At 38.5% G+C, this 23,750-nt stretch overlaps 1 protein-coding gene across 3 annotated transcripts in view; it reads left to right on the top strand.

The window, feature by feature from the left end:
* LOC114250295 (diacylglycerol kinase eta) overlaps window positions 1-23,750 on the top strand; it is a 184,719-nt gene that overhangs the window by 10,247 nt on the left and 150,722 nt on the right. For 2 of the 3 annotated variants that reach the window (XM_089733103.1, XM_089733102.1), the window contains exon 2: window positions 11,174-11,284. In XM_089733103.1, the coding sequence (XP_089589229.1) occupies window positions 11,174-11,284 (111 nt within the window). Of the gene's footprint in view, window positions 1-11,173; window positions 11,285-15,601; window positions 17,419-23,750 lie in introns of those variants that run through there. The other variant, XM_089733104.1, reaches the window with a different exon arrangement.

Genomic DNA, 23,750 nt, shown 5'->3' with positions numbered 1-23,750 from the left:
CTTCAGACCAGAAATCACAAAAGTTTTGCGGTAAATATTCAGACACGACAAACATCAGTAATTACCCAAACTTGTTATTATTCGTGAACATAATATGTTAAGACCGTTTCCTGTTAGTAAAATGGGTGCATGTTTTTGAGACTATAACACTGCCGCAGTCGCATCGATGTGAGTGTATCGGGCATGTTATCCCCTGAACTTTGACTACTGCGAAATTTTAGTACTAAATTATATAAGGAATTAATAATTTTATAAGGGCGCATATCCCTACCTCTAGTTTTATTAGCGGGACGGGGAAAATTTGGGAAAGAAAAGGTGAAGAAAGAATATAAGCACCAGACACGGATGAGATCACCCCCGTGTTAAAAAGGCCATTTGTCACAAACATAAACTTTAAGCACACATTTATCGAATCTTTTCACTTAATAAGCGACGGTTTTCTGTACAAAATGCGCGTAATTTTAATCGCCCATGTGGAAGATGCCCAAAAAACACACATCAATCAGTTAATATTTAATTTACAAAATACACAAACGATAATCAATTTTATGCGTCACGAAATAAAAACGAAATTGGTACGGCTCGTATAAATGTAATATTTCAGGGTATCGCTACAAAGACGCGATCAATCAACATCAATCAAGCGTAGGGTTGGTGTTGTGCAATTATCCAACTCGAAGGAGTTTTGAAACTTGGCGTGTTTTTTTTTGTTTTGCCGATTTTTGTGTGTTATTTTTAGAATACGTAGTGTTTACTACTTTGTTGGTGTAAATAGATCACAATACCGTCAATAGTCCATCGGAGCTTATATTATTATTCTTCTTCTGAGTCGCTTTCTTCATTACTGAAGGTCGTGTCCTTAAAACTTGACCGAGGCGTGTCTCGTGAGCTGTTTTCACCTCGTCCGGTCCTCAACTTCTCGCAAGGCGGTTGCGACTGACAGCCCAGTTAGGGTGGTTGTTTGGTCACACCAGCGGCTAGGCGATCGGCGGCGGCGGGATCTCTTTTCTTCCATCTTGTTCGGTGGAGCCTAGACATATCTACCTATTTTAAGGCATACAGTTTCAAAAGCAGTGACAATGCGGCTATTACTTTTTTGAACCGGACCCATAACTGCAACCGAAGAAGTCAGCGGGGTGCCGTGGTAAGCGGTCTGTCAATGTGCACTACAATCAGTGCGCCAAAAAACAAACAAATAATTTACCACTGTCAATTGACAACTGTGTATCTTCATGCTACCGCTTATGAGTCGCTGACTCGTTTTCTAATAGCAGCAAACCGAATTAATAATAAATTTCGTCCTTTTTTTTATCCTGTTGATACTGGTCAGGATCTTAGAGTGAAGTTATAAAGTTGTCTTATTCTAAATAGCCCTTGATGCGTGTGTAATTTTTAATTCAATTGGACGTCTTTAAGTCTATGAAAATCACGGTCAAAGATTCCGTTACATACATTTTTTCCTCTACCTGCTCGCTAGCGGTAAGCCGCGGGCTTGGCTCTGCCCCTGGCATTGCTGAAGTCCATGGGCGACGGTAACTACTCACCATCAGGCGGGCCGTATGCTCGTCTGCCTACAAGGGAAATAAAAAAAAATAGGAGCCTAAAGAACTATTTCAGCTACGCCAGGACGGGTAGATGAGCTCACGGACTCAAACTGAGAGAATTTGCTAACACCAGCCCTAGCGAGAGCAGTGTTTCACAGAATCTACCGCCGGATCGGAATCGTGACTCACTGAGAAGATTCGGCGAGAAACTCAAAAGAATGTGTCTATGATCACATATAGATAAGTTCATATGTATCAAGCTAATAAAATAGTGTATAAAATACTTGTACACTGTTGAAATTAAATTTAAATATATTCCAAACTAGCGACCCGCCCTCGCTTCGCTTTGGAAACATTAAATTTTATTTTTGATAGCTGAGTCCCGCGGTGTTACCCGCGGTTATTGGAACGAAGTTCCTTATCGCGCGTTGTGAAAGGGGGCTAGACGGAAAAAATTCTTACGAAAAGTTGTCACGACACTTTTTAGATCCGTCATTCTGACCAATCAACGGGTAGGCGCTTATCGCGTGACATTGCTCGTATCCGATTGGTCCGCGTAATGAGTACAGTTTCTCGAGATAGCGTTTCAACAATAGTAATTTAGTTCATAGTATTGTTTTTTTCTTCTTCATAATGCCGTAATTTATTATTATAACTTAAAAAAAAATTACAATTCCTTCACTAATTAATCGAAAGGAACTTCGTTCCATCCGGGTGTCCCTTGACACCTCTGAAGTTTTTTTTCCTACCGCGGGCGACGCCGCGGGGCAAAGCTAGTCTAAAAAAGTAGCCTAAGTTACTCCTTATATCATCAGCTACCTATTAGTGAAAGTCTCGTCAAAATCGGTTCAGCCGTTCCAGAGATTAGCCAGAACAAACAGACAGACAGACAAAAATAATAAAAAATGTAATGTTGGTGTATGTGCCGTATATATATTCATATGCATGTAGTAAAAAGCGGTTATTTCAATATTACAAACAGACACTCTAATTTCATTTATATGTATAGATACTACATCGGTCTTAAGAAAGTTTAAATGTTTTGAATAGAAAATTTAACTTATAATTAACAATTGAATCTCCAAACGTTTACATTAGCCGCCAGCTAGATCCAAGGTCCTTGGCCTGCGACTGAAGTATTGTTATTAGCGCATTGAGGTCGATTCAGACCTTTGCAAGCTTTGTCCTTGTTGAGTCAATGCCTTTAGCTGCGAAACTTAAAAAGGTCAAGTCTTAGAGCCAGCTATCGACTGTGAGCCGTGGAGATGAGAGCTTAGCTGTAGATTGTGCAGGCCACCCGTAGCTAAATAGCCTTCATACGTCATCCACTTACAAAAAAAATGTACGTACTTTTTTTATTTCTTTCTATTAGACATCGTCTTAAGTCGTCGTGCCCTAAAGGATAAGACGTCCGGCGCATTCGTGTTGAGCGATGCACCGGTGTTCGAATCTCAGGCGGGTACCAATTTTTCTAATGAAATACGTACTTAACAAATGTTCACGATTTTCTTCCACGGTGAAGGAATAACATCGTGTAATAAAAATCAAACCCGCAAAATTATAATTTGCGTAATTACTAGTGGACTCTTGTGAGTCCGCGCGGATATGTACCACCACCCTGCCTATTTCTGCCGTGAAGCAGTAATGTGTTTCGGTTTGAAGGGTGGGGCAGCCGTTGTAACTATACTGAGACCTTAGAACTTATATCTCAAGGTAGGTGGCGCATTTACGTTGTAGATGTCTATGGGCTCCAGTAACCACTTAACACTAGGTGGGCTGTGAGCTCGTCCACCCACCTAAGAAAAAAAAAAAAAAAAAAAAACGTAGCATCGAGTAGTCAACCTCTCGCGATGAAACTTCGTTTTGACTCTCAAAATATTTACGTACGAATTGAAACTACAAAGATCAACGACCTTACAGAAGCTACACATAACGCGAAGTCTTCTATCATCCGAGTACTATATTGTTGGCGACGCGCCAGTAACGTGGTCGCTGTGACATTAATTGATTAAGTGTATACGGCGATGGTTAATTTTAATGTTTTACGCCGAAAACTAATCTGTGGAAGTGGGTCGTTCTGATTCTTTTATTTCACCTCGATTTTCTTTAATAAGATATTTACTGATCTTCTAAAGTATCATGTTGCGTTTTTTAATACGCTTTTATATGTTAGTATGTAACGGAATCTTTGAGCATGATTTTGATTTTGACTAACATTTGTTAGTACGTATTTCATTAGAAAAATTGGTACTCGCCAGCGGCATTCCACCACCGGTGCATCGCTAGATACGAATGCACTGGACGTCTTATCCTTTAGGTCAGGACTACCTCCTTCGATTTTCGAAAGTCACAGACATAATTAAAACTACTTTTACGGTATAAACTGTTTTTTTATTGCATATGAAGATGCGTGCCATTTTACAATTTATTTTGCTATTTTTATCATCGTTGGTAGATTATTCTGTGATTTCGATAATCGCCTTGCAATCGAATAAATGGTAATTTTAATTAAGAGCGGGTAACACCGAATAGAGTTGCGCTTGTCATGGCTATCATGGTTGTCAAAGTCATTCTAATAGATGAGAGACTATTTATGATTTTATGTTTAATTATTATTAATATTTAATATTTACGGTCATTCTATTCTCTTGTTGACAGCCGTCGTACATGGTGGTCATATACAAGTTCACTGCTCTAAGTAACTAATTATGATTAGCTCCTGATGAGTATCGTGACAGATTATTTTCAGTGTAAGACTCGCTCAAAAAATCTAATTAATCCTCATGTGATTCTGATTCGTGGCAAATACAATTAAAAGAAAAGCATAATTGAGTGCGGATTCTCTTATATGAAGAATTGGCTTTGTTATAGTAGGGCCAAGAGTAATGGCGTTCTCGGATCACTTGACATCCATTAGAGTTGGAACACACTTAGTGTTACGCACTGCGAACACGCTGCTAACTTGTTTTCGCTAAAATATTATCGTGGCTCTTTTGACAAATGGTGGTAATCGCAAAATGTAAATCGCCATTTATTTAGTATTATTAGTAATAAGAAATAAAACTTCATTTGACCATCTTTTATTTGTGCGACGGTACTGTTTTTTATTTGTCCCTTAATTTTTTGTTGTATTTAAGTTTAAATGAAATTGTAAATGGAAATTGTGATCTTTGTAAATAAACAATTTTGTTACAGATTTTTTCATTGAGTGTGCTCTTCAGGTTAAAATTGTTTTTAATTAATATTATACGAGTGTTTTAGCACTATCTTTAGGGACTTTTTGGCGGGAGCGCGAGGAGTGAAGTTGTGTGATTTGTTTTATTTTGTCTATTTAGTGTTTCTTCAGGTTTAAATGTGTAATAACGGTGGCTTATTAACTGTTTAATATCTGTGAAAGTGCACAAAAGTGGGAAAATGAAACAAAGCTGCTGGACGTAACTTCTCGGGTTCCTCCAGAAAGTCCACTGAAAAAATCTCAGTAAATGACCACCATTTTACTGAGATTATATTTCATCCCATATCATCTCATTTCATTTAATTTCATCCCAGTTGATTAATGTCTCAAATTAATCATCTTCATTTCATTTCACTCCATATTATCATTAATCATAAAATTAAGAAAATAAATTAAAATAAGACATGACTTAAAGGTCTTAGTTACCAGGTCATAAAATCCCTTAAAAAAGCACTATTTTTAGTAAAATTGTTGTAGGCGAATTACCGCGAGAGCCACCTCTTGACCAGTATTGATACTAACGACTAATGTGAACAGACAAAACAATAACGACTTACGCCATCTAGTGAGGAGCATACGAAAGCTCCCAGAACGATTGAGACGGTTATTAGAGACGGTATCATCGCTACCACATTCATCGTTTGTTTTTCTTCAGTATTTGTAATCGTTGCCATAACTACCAGCGTTGTATTTATTTATTTTTTAATTATTATTAAATATCAAAGTAAAGAAGACGATTTATTATTGATTTGCGTGTTTGATCGCAAACAGGCGAAGCGACAATCCGGCGAGGAAAACATGAAAACATAACGTTAGGCTTTGCGTTATAATATCAAGTTAATAACGATAATTGACACACAAAAGTCCTGGAGAATATTGACTATTTATCCAGGACTTATTTTGTGTCAATTATAGTTACTCCACCAAACGTGCAGTATAAGGTTATATAAGGTGCTATAGGTTGACGCCAACCTATAGCAATTTTCCCGCGTAAATCTGCGTAATGGCCGTCGTTTTTGTTCGCTGCTGTATTATCAGTGCACGGTGTTGCTTTGGAGCCCAATGGCAATGACAAAATCCCTCTGTCACTGTCGTTTACTTTCACTAATTGAACACGCTGTCAAATACATATTATGTATTTTCCCTGGTGGTAGGACCTCTTGTGAGTCCGCACGGGTAGGTACCACCACCCCGCCTATTTCCGCCGTGAAGCAGTAATGCGTTTCGGTTCGAAGGGTGGGGTAGCCGTTGTAACTATACTGAGACCTTAGAACTTATATCTCGAGGTGGGTGGCGCATTTACGTTGTAGATGTCTATGGACTCCAGTAACCACTTAACACCAGGTGGGCTGTGAGCTCGTCCATCCACCTAAGCAATAAAAAAAAAAAAAAAATGTATAATAAAAAAGATGGGTAAAATCATAATAGAAAAATACAAAAATAATGAAAAAAATATAAAAAGCCCTTTATTCCAAACAATTACCGTTATTATTTTAGTTTTTATATGCATGGACCCTTCTTAGGTGAAGGCCTCCTCCAAATATCTCTAGTTGTTTCTTTAGAGGATAGTGGTCAATCTCTACCATGATGACCAGCCGGCTTGGAAGAAGAGCGAAATAAAACGAAGTTAATTTAGATGAAACTGTAATGAATTGCAATAAAATTGAATGAAACGAGTTTAAGTGTGATGAAACGAAATAATTTCCCAATAAAATACTGAGATATCAGCGGACTTCTCTGAAAGAGCCAACTAGCTATTTCTAACCATTTCGACGCTTGAAAGGCAAACGTGACTAAGCGACAATAACTGCTTTATACCTAAATGATAGGCAATAACCATATTCGATGCGCAAAAAATATATATTTCTAGGTCTATTAAAATCATTTCAATCCTACAGCTAGATTGGTTAACATAGAATTTTTTTCAGTTATTTCAACTTTAAATTAGTCTACTGTAAAGTCACGCATTGTTGCTTAGTAACGTTCGCCTTTCAAGCGTCGATTTTGATTCATTTTCCCACACTTGTGCACTTTGATAGATCCCAAAAGATTAATAATGCACCATTATTACAAGTTTAAACCTGACGAATCATTATATTAAATAAATAAAGCAATTTACAAGACTTTTCTCCTCGCTGTCCCGGCCTGTCGCATAGACGTTTGCAGGGAGCTTCGACTACATTCCAAAGCAGCAGCAAAGAGTGGGGTAAACTGGGGAGTGTATGTAAGAACGAACGAATGCGGTCACGTGGAAATTGAACGATGATACATGGAACAAAATGGTGGTAGGACCTCTTGTGAGTCCGCGCGGGTAGGTACCACCACCCTGCCTACTTCTGCCGTGAAGCAGTAATGCGTTTCGGTTTGAAGGGTGGGGCAGCCGTTGTAACTATACCTGAGACTTTAGAACTTATATCTCAAGGTGGGTGGCGCATTTACGTTGTAGATGTCTATGAGCTTCAGTAACCACTTAACACCAGGTGGGCTGTGAGCTCGTCGACCCATGTAAGCAATAATAAAAGCCGAATAGGACGGCTTCGGAAACCTTTTCGTCACTCCCCGTGTACAGTGTGTAAACGAATAGGAGAATAGCAAAGTAAAATACGATTCACGGGCGACTAGCGATCTAAAATATAGCGGTATATAAAACTATCATTATAAAAGCATTTTCGCTTAGCTTTAGTTAGTCAGGGATGTTGAATTTGTTTTTTATTTATTTATTTTTTATTGCCTTTGTAGGCAGACGGGCATACGGCCCACCTGATGGTGAGTGGTTACCGTCGCCCATGGACTTCAGCAATGCCAGGGGCAGAGCCAAGCCGCTGCTTACCGCTTAATACTCTCGACAAGCCTCGTTTGAAGAAGGACATGTCATAGCGCTCGGGAAACACCGTGGAGGCGAGCTCATTCCATAGCCGGATGGTACGTGCCAAAAAAGACCTCTGGAAACGCACTGTGGATGACCGCAGCGGCTCCAGGTAGTATGGATGAACTCTACTCCGGTGGCGGGCGGTGCGATGGTAAAAACGAGATGCTGGTATCATCTCGAACAAAACTTGTTTACATTCCTAATACTATTTCCTACTTCCATTAGGTTTCAGAAACGTTTTCGTCACGCCCTGTATAAAATCGTAGTATTAACACATTTAATTTACTAAATTGCCTTCGCGGATCTTTTACCGCCAAAAAAACTCTTTCGGTATTTCATTATTATATAATTTTAATAAGAACAGTTTTATGTAAGTTGTATTACTTGGGTTTCTTTTTATGTGAAATTAATGAAAATTCTGCTGTTTCGTTATTTTGGATAGATTTCAATATGAGCTGTTTATAAGGTAGGCATAAAAAAATTGTAATTCGAGAACTGTTCTTGAGACCTCTGGGACGAGGTTATTCAAGAAAGATCCAGTGTTACTGACGTAGCGTTACTATACTTATATATAGAAGTTTCCATTAACTTTGTTTTACAATTAACAATAAAAAAAAGAACACCAAATTTTATCGAATAATATTTAAATCAGAATCAGTTCTTTTATTTTATACTTTTGGTCCGACAATTGTTTCATAATGAAGCTCTTAATTAAAAGCGTTCATTGTTAATTAAATCTTGAATGGTTTTAATGAGAAGACTTTTATAATTGCGATAGAAAAATAGTATAGGTTTTTTTAGTTTATTGCTTAGATGGTTGGACAAGCTTACAGCCCACCTGGTGTTAAGTGGTTACTGGAGCCCATAGACAACGTAAATGCGCCACCCACCTTGAGATAAAAGGAAACAACAGTGACAGAGGGATTTTGTCATTGCCATTGGGCTCCAAAGCAACACCATGGATTGATAATACAGCAGCGAACGAAAACGACGGCCATTACGCGGGAAAATGCCAATAGGTTGGCATCACAAAGTTATACAAACCATTAAATTAGTTAAACAATCAGGGATTACAATAATAATTAGTGATTTAGATCCAGTGGGTTTGCGTATGACCACTACGTTCGACCGCTGTCATCAAGAGAATATAATGACTTTGTCTGCCCGCCATGACAACCGAAAAACCATTCGGTGTTACCCGCTCTTAATTAAAATTACCATTTAGTCGAATACAAGGCAATTAATAGTTATCAAAATAACCACACTTTTTTTTTAATTTGTTTATTGCTTAGATGTGTGGATCTATAACGTATATGTTACCACGTTTTCATGCGAAAAAGAGATAAGGAGACGTATAGGGATGGCCAAAAATGCAATGTCCCAGCTGCATAAGATATGGAGAGACCGTAACATCACGCGAAAAACTAAAACCAAATTGGTGAGTACGCCAGTTTTCTCCATATTCAGTTATGGCGCGGAGACCTGGACAATGAAGAAGGCCGACAGAGACCGAATAGACGCTTTTGAAATGTGGTGTTGGAGAAAAATGCTACAGATTCCATGGACCGCCTTTCGTACCAACGTGTCTATTCTGAGAGAGCTTTATATCAAAGCCAGACTTTCCACTATATGCCTTCGTAGGGTGCTGGAATTCTTCGGACATATTGCTCGTAAAGAGGGTCACAATCTTGAACAGCTGATGGTGACAGGAAAGGTAGATGGCAAACGTCCCAGAGGACGCAGTCCCACGAGATGGTCGGACCAAATACGATCTTCTCTGAGCATCAATTTCCGTAATGCCCTTCATGAAGCAAAGGATCGCGGCAGATGAAGGAAAGTCGTATGGGAGAAACTGATGCAGCGGGGCAGTCTCGACCCTCAGTAATGAGGAAAACGACATGAGGAGGTGTGGATCTATAACGTATATGTTACCACCCACCTTAAGGACCAGAATTCTAAGATCTCAATTTTAGCAGTATACAGGCTGCTCATCCTTCAAACCATATTACTGCTTCACAGCAGAATTAGGCACAGCGGTGGTACCTACTGTGCTAACTCACAAGACTTCTTAACACCAGTTAATTAAGTGACTAGCATAAATTTAACCAATTTTAATTATTAATATATGTCACGTAGTTAAATATATCTTTTACTGGGGGGCAAACCGTAGTGATCTGAGAAGTCGTCAAACGTATAGTATGTTAATTTTGACCCTCGGTGAGTATTCACGTTATGACGGCTTTAGCCTCTAGCAAAAAGGATAAAGCGAGTAGGATAAGCTTAAGCCCAGCATGAAATTTTTAACAAAATAAAAATTCTTATTTTCACAAAAACACGTTTTCATCTCGACAAACGTTCGCATTCTCAAACAGTACGAGATCTTAATTATAATAAATAACAATCTGTCCACGGCAATGTCCGTCTCACTCCAGACAACGAGATGTTTCTTCAGCAGAATAGCAATTCACAATAATACTCCGAATAAAATATTGGGGCCCGTAAACAAGAATAATTAATGTGAATTTTGACTTCACTACAACAGTGACGTCGAGAATGTTTATCGAAATCAAAAGCATTATGTCTGATATTGTTTCAATTTAAATCGATAGTAAGCTTATGTGTTTGTATTTGGTTGATCAATAAGAAATATTATTAATAATAGTATATTTACGCGTTGGGGTTCGGGATAAATAAAAATACGACATGTCTAGAATTATCGAGAACATTCCTCACAAGTCGAGTATTTTCGATATGTGTTTCTGCTATCTGACAATAGATGCCGTTGACTTCTCGATTTTACTATTATCTTCGATATTCATTTCCGCTATTCGACGATAGATGTCGTTACTCTTAGTTTTGATGAAATCCGAATTAATTGCTCGTCTGCCTACAAGGGCAATAAAAAAAAAATACCTTAAAGGATAAGACGCCCGGTGTATTCGTATCGACACGATGCGACTGTGCCCTCGTTCAAATTCCGGAGACAGACACCAATATTTCTAATTAAACACACTACTTAATAATTACACTACTTACTTAGTAGAGTGCTTAACGGTAGCCAACCTGCGTTGGCTCTGCCCCTGGCATTGCCGCCTGGCATTACACGGGTATAAATTTAAATATTAAATGTTTCTTTTTATGTAGTAGTTTTGTAGTCAGTCGGTGATTACTTAATTAAAAAATACGGGCGGGGTTTCTTTTTAATATTGCACTAACTGCTCCCTAAATCTTAATACGTAATAATAAAATTTTAGGCTTCTTCTAGGCTAGGCTAGGCTTCTCACCGCTTCTCGCTCAAATTATTCAAATCAAATCAAAAATTTTTTTATTTAACATAAATGAAAGTACATACTTGTTGAACGTCAAAAGAACTGCCGCCAATTCACAAAAACTAGCCTCCGTCCTGAAAAGAATTGGCAAGAAACTCAGCGGGCATGTCTATTTTTTTTTAAATATATATTTTTTTTTTTCGGTAGACTTGTATAAATGTTCTCATTTAAGCATTTCTCTTTCTCTTGTCACCAGCCTATTGTCAAGGAGGGTTATCTGATGAAGCAGACGCGCAGCTTCCAGCGATGGCAGCGCCGCTATTTCCGGCTCCGCGGCAGGACTCTGTACTACGCCAAGGAGAAGGACGTAAGTACATGGTACCGAATTTTTTTTATTTTAGATAACAAAAATGTCTTTTTTTATCCGAATGTACACTGGTTTTTTATTTAGTACTAGCTGACCCGGCAGACTTCGTAGTGCCTCAATCGATAAATAAAAGACCTAAACTTTTGTATAAAATAAACTTTAAACAATCAAAAGGAATCCGTCCGACGGGGGACACAACAAAGGGAAAACAAAATTGTTATTTTTATTTAATTCCGAGCATTTTCATATTTATCTACCTTTTAAACCTTCTCTGGACTTCCATAAATAATTGAAAACCAAAATTAGCCAAATCTGTCCAGCCGTTCTCGAGTTTTAGCGAGACTAACGAACAGCAATTAATTTTTATATACCTATAGATAGACTAGCTGACCCGGCAAACATTGTTTTGCCATATATAAGATATCTAGGGAATTTCTAAAGTAGAAAAAAAAACTAACTTATTGTGAGTGTGTAAGGATGTGGTAAATGAGTGAAAGAGGTATGCAGTGCTGTGAACGATGAGGGAGTATATAATAAAAATAACAAAACCTCATTCAACCACATAATACCTCATTATAACAAAAAAAAATGGCCAAATAAAAAAAAAAATTTTAGGGGTGGACAACCCTAATCACTTAGGGGTATGAAAAATAGATAGTAGCCGATTCTCAGGCTTACTGAATATGCATAAAAAATTCATGAGAATCGGTCAAGCGGTTTCGGAGGAGTATGGGAACGAACATTGTGACACGAGAATTTTATATATTAGATTAAAGCTAATCAGAGCTACAAAGGAGAGGAGATCAAGATGAAAAAAATTATGAGCAAATAGCATAATATATAAGTACATTTATTTTTGTTTGGTTTCTTTCTCGTTTCACCGTTGTGGATTCTGCGTTCTGCATTATCCCACAATTTTTTATATTTTGGTGTAGTCAGAGATAAAGCCTTATTGTTTTAAGTTACTGTTACTGGTGGTAGGACTTCTTGTGAGTCCGCACTGGTAGCTACTACCACCCTTGCTATTTCTGCTGTGAAGCAGTAATACGTTTCGGTTTGAAGGGTGGGGCAACCGTTGTAACTATACTGAGACCTTAGATATCTCAAGGTGGGTAACGCATTTACGTTTTAGATGTCTATGGGCTCCAGTAACCACTTAACACCAGGTGGGCCGTGAGCTCGCCCACCCACCTAAGTAGTAAACAATAAAAGTTTGCCTTTTGTACTGTTTTATGCAACAAAGACTAAGTCAATAAATAATCAACTTTCTTCATGCATTGTTAATTGTACGCTAGACAGAGAGTGCGCGACTTTGTATAATGACTTCAATGTTAAAGGACGCGATAGAAACTCCACGCCAACACGCGCGTCACGAATAGCAATATATAGGTATACTTTTAAATTGTTACTGAACTTTATCTAGCAATTGCACGTAGAATTACACATTCATGCACTCAGTTTCTCGCCGGATCTTCTCAGTGGGTCGCGTTTCCGATCCGGTGGTAGATTCTGCGAAGCACGGCTCTTGCCAGGGTTCGCGATAGCAACAACGTCAGGTTTGAGCCCCGTGAGCTCACCTACTCGCCCGGTTACGCTGAAATGGTCTCTCCAGATCATCAACTTAGGTAGGAAAAAATAATGATGAAGCCTTTACTCTTACACAACGTGCAAAAGTACGCGATATTTTTAATGAACTGTATAAATCATTATAAATTTCACGGAACAGAAATAGTATGCGGGAATTTTCCGCGTTATAAAAATACGTGTTAAAATACGTGTGGGTAAAGTACGTGTTATAACTAGGCATTATTTTAGTACCGTGTTATAGAGGGGATGTATTATACTTAAAACTAGCTGACCCGGCAAACATTGTTTTGCCATATATAAGATTTCTAGGGAATTTCTAATGTAGAAAAAAAAACTAACTTATTGTAAGTGTTTAAGGTGTGGTAAATGAGTGAAAGAGGTATGTAGTGCTATGAACGACGAGGGAATATACCTAGTCAGGTCATAAATTCTGTCACACGTTTAATGTAAAATAATTGAAACAAGTTTATTCATTATGTAACCATTCATATACCAAAATGAACTTAACAAAACATAGATTCTTATGACACTAAAGTTTATTCAAAATGACCTCCGTGATTTTGAATACAGGCCTTCAATCTGCGCGGCCAGTCGTCTATCGCAGCACGAACGAGGTCCATGTCAATATCGGCGGCTGCCTTAATCAAGGATGTCTTGAGTGACTCCAAATTGGGATGAGGCTTTGAGCACGCCTTTTCCTCCAAGTGTTGCCATATCTTGTAATCTAACGGATTCAAATCTGGACTTGAGGAGGGCCAGTCTTCGTGCCGGATGAAGTCGATTTCACGCGCCGCCAGCCAATCTTGTGTGCTCTTCGCTCTATGAGCAGGCGCCGAATCTTGTTGGAATACCCAGTGCCTGTTATTGAACATAGTATGAGAAACAGGTTCCACAAGGTTCGTCAGGACTGTATTTTGATACACAACTGCATTCGTTTTTACACCTTTCTCACAAAAATGTATCTCTGTTAAGCCCCAATAAGAAACTCCCAACCATACCATGAGCGAGGATGGAAAATAACCTCGTTGGACACGCGGAATACGGTTGCTCGCTTCTTCACTACTGTGTGCGTACACCTTATCATTTTGTTTGTTGTAGCTCTCTTCTACGGTAAAAATTTTTTCATCCGAAAAAAGAATTTCCCGATATTTTTTTCCCGCGTACCGCTTCAGCAAAGCGCGGCATCTCTTCAGTCTCAGGTCCATTAGACGAGCATTCAAACGATGTCCTGTTTTTCTTCGATATGCCCGAAGCCCTAAGTCTTCATTTAACACCCTTTTCACCGTGGTTCTGCTTAACCCCATCTGAAGGGCCAACAGTTTCTGCTTACGTTTGGGATTTCTTTGAATTCGCGCCTTCACAGCTTTTATCACTGCTGGAGTCCTAACAGACCGAGGGCGACCACTTCTTGACCTGTCATCTACACTAGAGTCTTCATTGTATCATTTGATGGTACGATAAACGAATCTTTTGGTTATATTAAAATTTTTCAGTATGTTAAAAATTTGAATTGGCGCGTAACCGCAACGATGCAACGCAATAACTGCAACACGGTCTTCTTTAAGCGTCCACTCCATATTTAAAAATGAGTAAAATTCTAAAAAGTATACATTTTTATTTTCATGAACAATTCGAAATTCGAATTCAATAAACTTTTTTGTGGCCAGCATTCTAAAAGAAAAGTTTTTACTGTCTGACAATACTTATGACCTGACTAGTTATAATAAAAATAAGAAAACCTCATTCAACCACATAATACCTCATTATAAAAAAAAAATATGTCCAAATAAAAAAAATATGTTAGGGGTGGACAACCCTAATCACTTAGGGGTATGAAAAATAGATAGTAGCCGATTCTCAGGCTTACTGAATATGCATAAAAAATTTCATGAGAATCGGTCAAGCGGTTTCGGAGGAGTATGGGAACGAACATTGTGACACGAGAAATTTATATATACTTAAAATAATCGAGCCGTGATTCGTAGTGTGCGTAGCTCTTTTGGGTCTCTTCGTAGCTACCTCTACGGAATACGTAGAATACTTGTAGAACTTTCGTAGCACTACGAGACACTAAGTGAACAGTGCCGTTTTACCCTTAAGTGCTGATACTAAAGGGCGTACTTTTAAAGTTTAATAAAGTTTTAATTTACGGTTAGTGTTAATGATAATTCTCTGAATAAGTTTTAGTGAATGTATTTAAGTTAGAAACATCATTATTTTAATCTCGCGTAGATTAGTTGAATTTACAGCGAAAATGTAAATAAGTATTTACGTCGATTTTAATATGAGCCTTATATTCGTTTGGATTTGGAACTTTGCAAGGATCTATCGGTTTCTTTTTCTGCCTTACACTTTCATCATCAGATCAGCTCGATTTCCGGCGTTTTTTGATACAGAACGGCAGATGAACTTAGGGCGTGGTCACTTGCCATACACAAGCCCCTACCCCTCTTAGGACATGAAGACTCAATTGCTTTGTTTAAAGGCTGTCACAAACTTCAAACTAGAGCGCTTGGATTAACGCTGTGCCCTATTACCAGTAATCCATATTCATTAATTATTTTACTTATAACTTGAACCTACCTGCTAATGTTATAAATGTGAAAGTGTGTTTATTGGTCTTTCTTTAACGTCGAAAGGAAGTAAAGAGCTCTCATGGTTTTTAAAAATGAAAATGCTGACATCGTCGGAGAGAGTAACCCCGGACTCGACAAATTGCGAAATGAGCGCATTCGGGGAAGTTTTAAGATGGCAATTGTCGAAAAACTCACAAGGAATGGTCTTAGATGGTATGGTATGTACACGTGATGCGGAGGAAAAATGACTACGGACACTGGAACTGCCTGTGCACTCTGCCAATGCCGGTCCCAAGCTCGGATGAGAAAAGAGGAAGGTCGAGCTGGAGTTCGACATTTGAGACAGCGGAACGGGAGTGGAAGAGCTTCTTTTCCCTTTCGGCAGCGTACTACCGCCGCCGAGCCGGGGGTCGGAGGAGGGCGTTCGTCCAGCCCGGCCTCTGTGAGGAGCCAGTCTCCTCTCGGTGATGGTCACGGGGCGACCTAAGCGGTTTGAGTCAGCGCCGCACGCTACCGTCACTCTAGCGCGCTGGCACCGGGAAGATGGGACGACGCGTCGCCGAACATACTGTGGAAGAGCAACCCGGTCGGCGATGTATCGCGTTCCGACCCGGCAGTCGGGCGTCCTCGGGGTGGCGCTGCGTTTCTGGTTGTAGTGTTGTCCGCGAGAACCCCTGTACTCTGACCGGGTTTTGACCCCGGCGAAGATCGGACGGCGGATGTAAGAGTGCAGGGGAGTATAGTGCGGTAGGGCCCTAAAACGTCCTTGGGCCCGCCGTCTGCTCCCAACATTAGCAGATCATCAAGTCACACTTACCCCGCGCACCCCCAAGGCGCGGGGACATCGTAGGAGGTTCGGCCACCGGCTCGATAGAAGAAGAAGAGAATCTTAGGTTAGGAGAACCCTACATTTCAACCCTAAAAAACGTCTCGTTCCCATAGGAAATCGCTTTGACCCTTTCCCTTGACCACGCGGGCGAAGCGGCGCGTAGCACCTGGTTACTGTATAATTTTGACGCTTGGTCCCATGACTTCAAACGTGAACAGTAGTATTACCTGATCAGGTTAGCCTGTCTTCGTTTGACAGAACGCTTCCAGTTTATCCCGCATAGAAACACACATTAGATGGTTTAAATGAAGTATGTAGATCGATGCTCATAGGAATATTGAGCAGTGCGAATTGGCACTTTAAACGTTTGAATTAATAACGTGAATCGATTGCAACGAACGTGTGCGGTGAAATTGTTGTTCAGAGGCCGCTACCCGTTGCTCTCCGAGCTGAATATTAAATGAACAGCACGTGTGTGCTTCTTTGTAGGCGTGCAAAGTAACATAGGTCTTGAATAAAGCCAATAAGGTTCAAATTTAAATACGGCGTTATATGAAGAATTGAAAAAAAAAGATACATTTTGTTTTTTTGTTTTTGGATGTTATAGAACTCAAAGAGCATAATATGTTGCCCTTTCTGCAGATAGTAAAACACACCTTCAATACAAACTGAAAAATTCAAAGCTGTCACTTTCCTTGTTGCACTTCATTCAATTTCATGCGCAGGAAAGAGACAGCTGCTAATCTCAGGAATGCCTCGTCCACGTGCTATTTATCTCTACGTCGTAGTCCCGATCAGGTGGATCGAGACTGCTGGGCGCCTTCGTTCAGTTTCAGCTTTCAGTCGCGCGGCGACAGCCGTACCTCTTACACGCGAAGTCTGTGTCGTTGTTCACAATAAACGCGCCGCTGAAACGACTCAAGAATTATTAATTAAAAACTGATTAAAAATCCAATTGAAGCGATATTTAAGGCCTTGCAAAGTCTTATAGCTTATAAATAAGTGTGCATCAGGAATATTTGTCTTTTACGTTCTTGCTTCGTTTCTGACCTGGTTTTTATTTGGATACCATTTTTGAACTGTTGCACAATTCGTTCGTGTTACAATACACGTAACTGTAACTGCGTTGTTGCATCAAAAACGTAAGTAAAAAACACGTTTTATCATTTAGTAATTAATTAATCCCGGCGTCACGCCGCGTTTCCATATAGCTTCACACAGACGATGTTCCCTACTTTTTATACTCTCCCGCGGTCGTATTTGGATGGTAATACGCCCAAGACCCTGCCTGAAAAGCAAAAAACATACATACATACATAGTATATAGTCTAAACTCAATAGGGCTAATAGAGAACAGGTGTAACAAGAAAAACAAACGAAGCAATTGATATTCACTTTTAATAATTGTAAATACACATGCTTTAACAAAAACGGACTTCAAATAGAAAAAAATATATATATTCCAAAACAAATTAATATACACTAAAAACAGCAATCATCGAAATCGGTTGGCGTGATATTGAGTTATTGAGTTATTCATCTATTTGTCGCGTACGTACTTCATGCGAATTTAAGACTCATATGGTTTTCTCGTGGATACCACTATCAGAACTGGACTAAATTGAAATGTGACCACACGGGAAGCGTCAGCTTTCTAATAAAAAAAAATCATCATAATCGATTCACCCAGTCAAAAGTTATGAAGTAACAAACATAAAAAAAAACATACAGTCGAATTGAGAACATCCTCCTTTTTTATGTCGGTTAAAAAGATATATTCTCAGCATCAGAGTTGATACACCCTATATACTCTTTTTAATATCATTTTACTGGTTCGGTGTGTATGTATCCCCGGTTTGTTTGTATGCAATGGAATTAATGACGTTATTTTCCTCGACTTTGAGATGTCGGATTTGAAAATTTACACACACAGCAAGGATCCATGAAAATGCAATAAGGATATAACTTCGCTATTACAATAAAAAAGAAATGATGAAATTTATTGTCAGTTCGGTTTGCCATGTTTTTATTTAGTTTTCAAACTACCTTTATTTTTATACATTTGTGTATTTAAAATTAAAGTGACACTACAATCTCAATGGACAGACAACCAGAATTCCGATTGAGTCAAAGAATACAAGTTGATTGCGAGAAATTAAGTTCAACAAGTCGTCTTGGTCTAAAAGGTAAGACGCTCTGTGTACTCGTAGAGACAGATGCGTCTGTGCTCGAGTTCAAATCTCGTAGGAAGCTACAATTTTTTCTAATGTAATACGTATTTAACATTTATTCACGAATATCTTCACGATGCGGGAATAACTTCGGGTAATAAAAACCAAACCCGCATAAATATGGGTAATTACTAAAGGCAATTCACGTTGTGATGTCTATGAGCTCCACTAATCACTTAATACCAGGCGAGCTCGTTCACCTGTCTGGCAGTCTAGGCAATAAAAAAACCACGTGTGGCACTCGGGAACTGCCGCGGTAAGGCTATTGCATAGCATTTTTTATCTACTTATGCAAGTATAATTAGACAATATTTAATATTAAAACAATAATAAAATAAAACCAACCTATATTTATAAACATTAACAAAAGCAAAACATTAACTGTCCCCTTCACACTCATAAGCTAGACCGCGCGAGAGAGAGATGGGCAGACTTTTCATGATGCGCATGCAGTGCGACGTCACGCCGCGCGCTTATTCACAATTTTTTTTTTCCTACCTAAGCTGATAGATAACCTTGAGAGGCTATTTCAGCGTAACCGTGGATAGTAGGTGAGCTCACGGGGCTCAAACCTGATGACGTTGCTAACACGAACCCTAGCAAGAGCCGTGCTTCGCAGAATCTACCACCAGATCGGAAACGCGACCCACTGAGAAGATCCGGCGAGAAACTCAGTGGGCTGGGTCTGAGAGTTAATTTACTCGTCGAGCCCTTCGTCGCAAGGGACGGGTTCGACGAGAACGGTGACCGGTGCTTGAAGTACCTAAAAGCACCGTTAGTGGATCGGGAGGATCCGAGATGACGTGTTTTGGGCGACGTCGACTGCTTTCCATTCTGTCCGCAGGATCGGGAATGTTATTCACAAACAATACACAAGCGCAACGTGTAATTTTGTTGAACGCGAACTACATGGTAGGCAGAGTGAGGGGTGTTAGATATTATTTTCGTTACGGACTTTCTTGATTCGGTCGCCGCGCTCAAAGTCCGCAATAAAAGCTATGCAATAGCTTTAAAAAGTGCCAACTATTTTGTACAATAGCCGTTGAAATCATGAATTCATGTATGACTAGCAACCTAAATATGCAGGTAGGATAGTGATAATTTACCCGCGTAATTTTAGTTTTACCTATAGCATTTAAGTTGTTTTAATAATTTCTAATACTCGCGAAAAGCGGGAGAGTACCTACTGAAAAAGATAGATTTACCAAAAAACAGAATGGATTAAACATATTATTATTCTAATCCAATAAACATTTAAGTTGAGTCATAACTAATTACATATATATTTCAATACGCATAGCGACTCGCCAATAACAGTGTCGATAAACTAAATTTTAATTAAAGTATGCTTAGAAATTTACGAGGGCTATTTTGTTTGTTAGACAGAGAACGCACTATAGCGGGTCATAATGTCAAAGTTCGCCTGCATATTCTACACTAACACTAGTTTTGCGAGAAAGAGAGAAAGCATCTTTAAAAGGATTAATTTGTTTGTAATCAAAGAATCGGTTTTTGCGACTTGTTGATATAACTAAAAATCGATTAGCGCAATATTCGGATATCGAATAACACTTTGGTCGAACTTGACCACCGGAACTGTGAAGTATACGCAACGTTGCCAATAATAATAATACAATTATAATTAAAAAAACGTGATGTCAAACTTAAGTATTTAGTAGCCTTTGTAGGTAGACTAGCATACGGGCTACCTGATGCTGAGTGGTTACCATCGCCTATGGACATCAGCAATGTCAGGGTTAGAGCCAAGCGAATGCCTACCTTTACACTGACGCTTTACGCTTTCGACTTTAATAAGTATTCGTATCAGTTATGTATTTGTTTCCGTCAGTTATATATACCTTAATTAAATATAATGATGTTGGAAAACGGTAAGAATGAAAATTAATGTATTTATAATGCATTTAAAACGTAATCGAAAACGTATGGAAATAAAAATAATAATAATTCAGTTCTTCACATTGAAAATTTAATGGGAACAGTTAATTTTGAATGCATTTATTTGAAACGACTGTTAAATATTGTAATATTTTTTTTATAAATTAGGCACGAACGTATTCAGTAAATAATTAATTTTAACCGAAGTCTGCCGTAAAAATTACAGTGAATTTTGCAAGATTCGTGGTGTTTGTTAATTTGAATTCAAAATTGAATTTCAATATTAGACTCTAAAGTTAGACTTAGTAAATAGGTTTTTTTTTATTTATTTTTTTATTGCTTAGATGGGTGGACGAGCTCACAGCCCACCTGGTGTTAAGTGGTTACTGGAGCTTATAGACATCTACAATGTAAATCCGCCACCCACCTTGAGATATAAGTTCTAAGGTCTCAGTATAGTTACAGCTGTGGTATAATATAAGGTTTTTATTTATTTATTACTTTGATGGGTAGACGAGCTCACGGCTAACCTGATGATAAGTGGTTACCGGAGCCGATAGACATCTACAACGTAAATCTACGTACGCCACCTACCTTGAGGTATGAGTTCTAAGGACTCAGTTTTAATAGTACAACGTCTGTCCCGAACTATAAACCGAAACGCATTACTGCTTCACGGCAGAAATAGGCAGGGTGGTGGTAAACTTGATTATAATTACAGCCTTATTACTGCTTATACGTAAATTAGAATATTCATATAATTTAATATCGAAATTTCGAGACTTCGCTTGGCTCCTGTTAATCTTCGTACCGTCATTTCAAAGTAGCTCAGTAATTTCGCTATAATTAAATATGGTACTTTGAATTCTGTAGGTACGGTAAGTAATTACTATCAAAGTAATTTGTGATTTGGCTGAGCCCCTAGAAAATTAAAAATAGACCAAAAGAACAATAATAATAATAAAGCTCTCATTAAATATGTTTTAAACGATTCCAACTAATGAGAAACGCACAGCTTTGATTTTTTGACGTGACAACGTCTTATAATTCGATGGAGCCGGCTGCACGCACGAAAAAACATGACTCATGCGGCGTTACCTCGCTCTGAGGCGTTCCATTTAAGGCTTGAAGTGCAAGCGAGAGCGCGCAACGAGCGACAAAGAGGCACAATCGGCCTCCGCGTTCGGCTACCTTCGACATCTGTCTCTCTCCTACTTGAGTGAGCGATACATCCGCGTGGACAGCTGCTATACAATAATACATTTACATGTTTTCGTCAAGTATGAAGTTCAGTGAAAAGTGAATGTGGTGTCAATTGTCCATACAAAATATCTATCAAAGAAATAAAATTAAAATTTTCTTTTCTAAAATGAAACCATTCCATCAGTAGTTTGTTATGACGTTGTCACTTTGTCTTTTTTTTTATAAAAGTGTTAAATAAAAAGCTCAGGAGTTAAGCAGGACAATTAAGTATATTATAATTACTTGGTATGTTTATTAAAACTTAAGTTACAAGTCAGGCCGAACAACTCATTAAAGCTCCGTCGAGCTTTTCGAAAAACGAAGAATACACAGCGGGCAAGCTTTCAGCCTTTAATTAATTAAAAAGTTTTCAATAAAACTTTTAAATAGTATATACAAGGCGTGCCCTATTGTAAAATTTTGTAATGTTCATTTATTTACGGTCAATTCAGTTTGTTAGTCCGAATAAAAGAAACGTAAAATTAAAAACTGTTTGGAAAGCTTCTTTTTTTTTAAATAACATTAAGCTTTCGTATTTACAATAGAACGATACGTATATTCGTTTTTTGAAGTGAAATTTCTTTAGGCGCATGAGGGTAAAATGTTTACAGAACGTCACGCAGGTATGCAACGGAAGTGACATCAAACTACTATTGAAATTAAGTACTTGTCAAATGTCAGTAGTAGTAGTTGTTGTATTTTTCCAACTGGAAAGGCAAATGTATCATACCATACAGCATAATATTTTAAATTTTTTTTGTGAAAAATGTTAATAGGAATTGAAATGAAATGAAAAGCATTTGGAACATTAATCAAATAGCATGAAATTAAATTAGTCAATTCAATTTGCAAAATATTAGTCATTTACAATTTAGAAATCTAAATATAATGTGACTGTCAACACTGAGGTTTTGAGATTGACATTTGACAGACTTTTGGCGGGAACATATCTTCCTTTTTCCCTTCCTCTAAGTCTCGGAAATCAAAAATTTTAGATTTGTATAAATATAAGCAAGACTTATAAATTAGTCATTAATTATCGCCAAAAAAGTTTCACTTCTGACATGTGTACTTTGTACACACGCACTTTTTTTGCAAGCATGTATATTTGTTTGTTGGAACAGAGGCTTATGTAGTGGCATCATCGTGCGATAGATGGCACGCGCGTGATTTAAACAAATGACTGTTTCGTTTGCTTGGCTACAGTTACATAGAAACGTGGCTGGGTTTCATGAGTATTTAATAATAATAAAGAGTGCGTGAAACACAGTACGCAAAAGTGAAATTCCCGGGGAAAGGGTTATTTGTTTCTTTCAAAACGAACCTTTCACTCTAAATAGATAAGTTTTGTTCTTGCGAAGATAAGCAGCATTCACGTCACGATGTCTATTATGGCCTCTGGTCACCACTTAATACCAGGTTGAGCGTGAGGATTGTTTGCCAATCTAGTGCAATAATACGTATTTCGTTCAAATTAGATGTCTCACCGTGACCCGGAGAAGCATTCCGAAAATGCTTATAATGTTTTCAGATTACTTTTTAGACGTCCTGAAGGATCTATCAGATCCAATAACCTTTGCATTAGATGTCTTCAGCTCAGTACACTAGGAGCAGGCTTAGAGACTCCGGTAACCGTACTCGTCGAACTCGATAAAGAGGTCGACGTGCAACCTAACCCATGCATCAGCTCGCTGAGTTTCTCGCCGGATCTTCTAAGCGGGTCGTGAGTCCGATCCGGTAGTAGATTCATTCGCGAAGCAATTGCTCTTAAGTTGTTAGGTATCCTTCGGATGCACTCGGGCAGTTAGCAAATCCCACTCCTCCTGGCTGCTGAGCCTTTGCTCGCCCACCTTTCCTATTGAAACAGGAAAGGTCTCCGAGCCACCAGTAAATAATCTTTCAATCATAAAAAAGGACTTTTTAAATTAAAGCTAATCTTCCTTTGTCCTTATCTCGAAAATCTAAATGTTATCTTATAAATAAAATAAACATTTATTGTTACTTTATTTACCTTAAGTATTGGTAAAGACGCGGCCAATCTCGTCCAGAAAGCTTTTTTTTATTGCCCCTGTAGGCGGACTACCATACCGCAGCATACGGCCTAC

The sequence above is a fragment of the Bombyx mandarina genome, chromosome 15 (assembly GCF_030267445.1).
Source record: "Bombyx mandarina strain Sakado chromosome 15, ASM3026744v2".
Lineage (NCBI taxonomy): Eukaryota > Metazoa > Arthropoda > Insecta > Lepidoptera > Bombycidae > Bombyx > Bombyx mandarina.
This window is presented reverse-complemented; position numbering and strand designations above follow the sequence as displayed.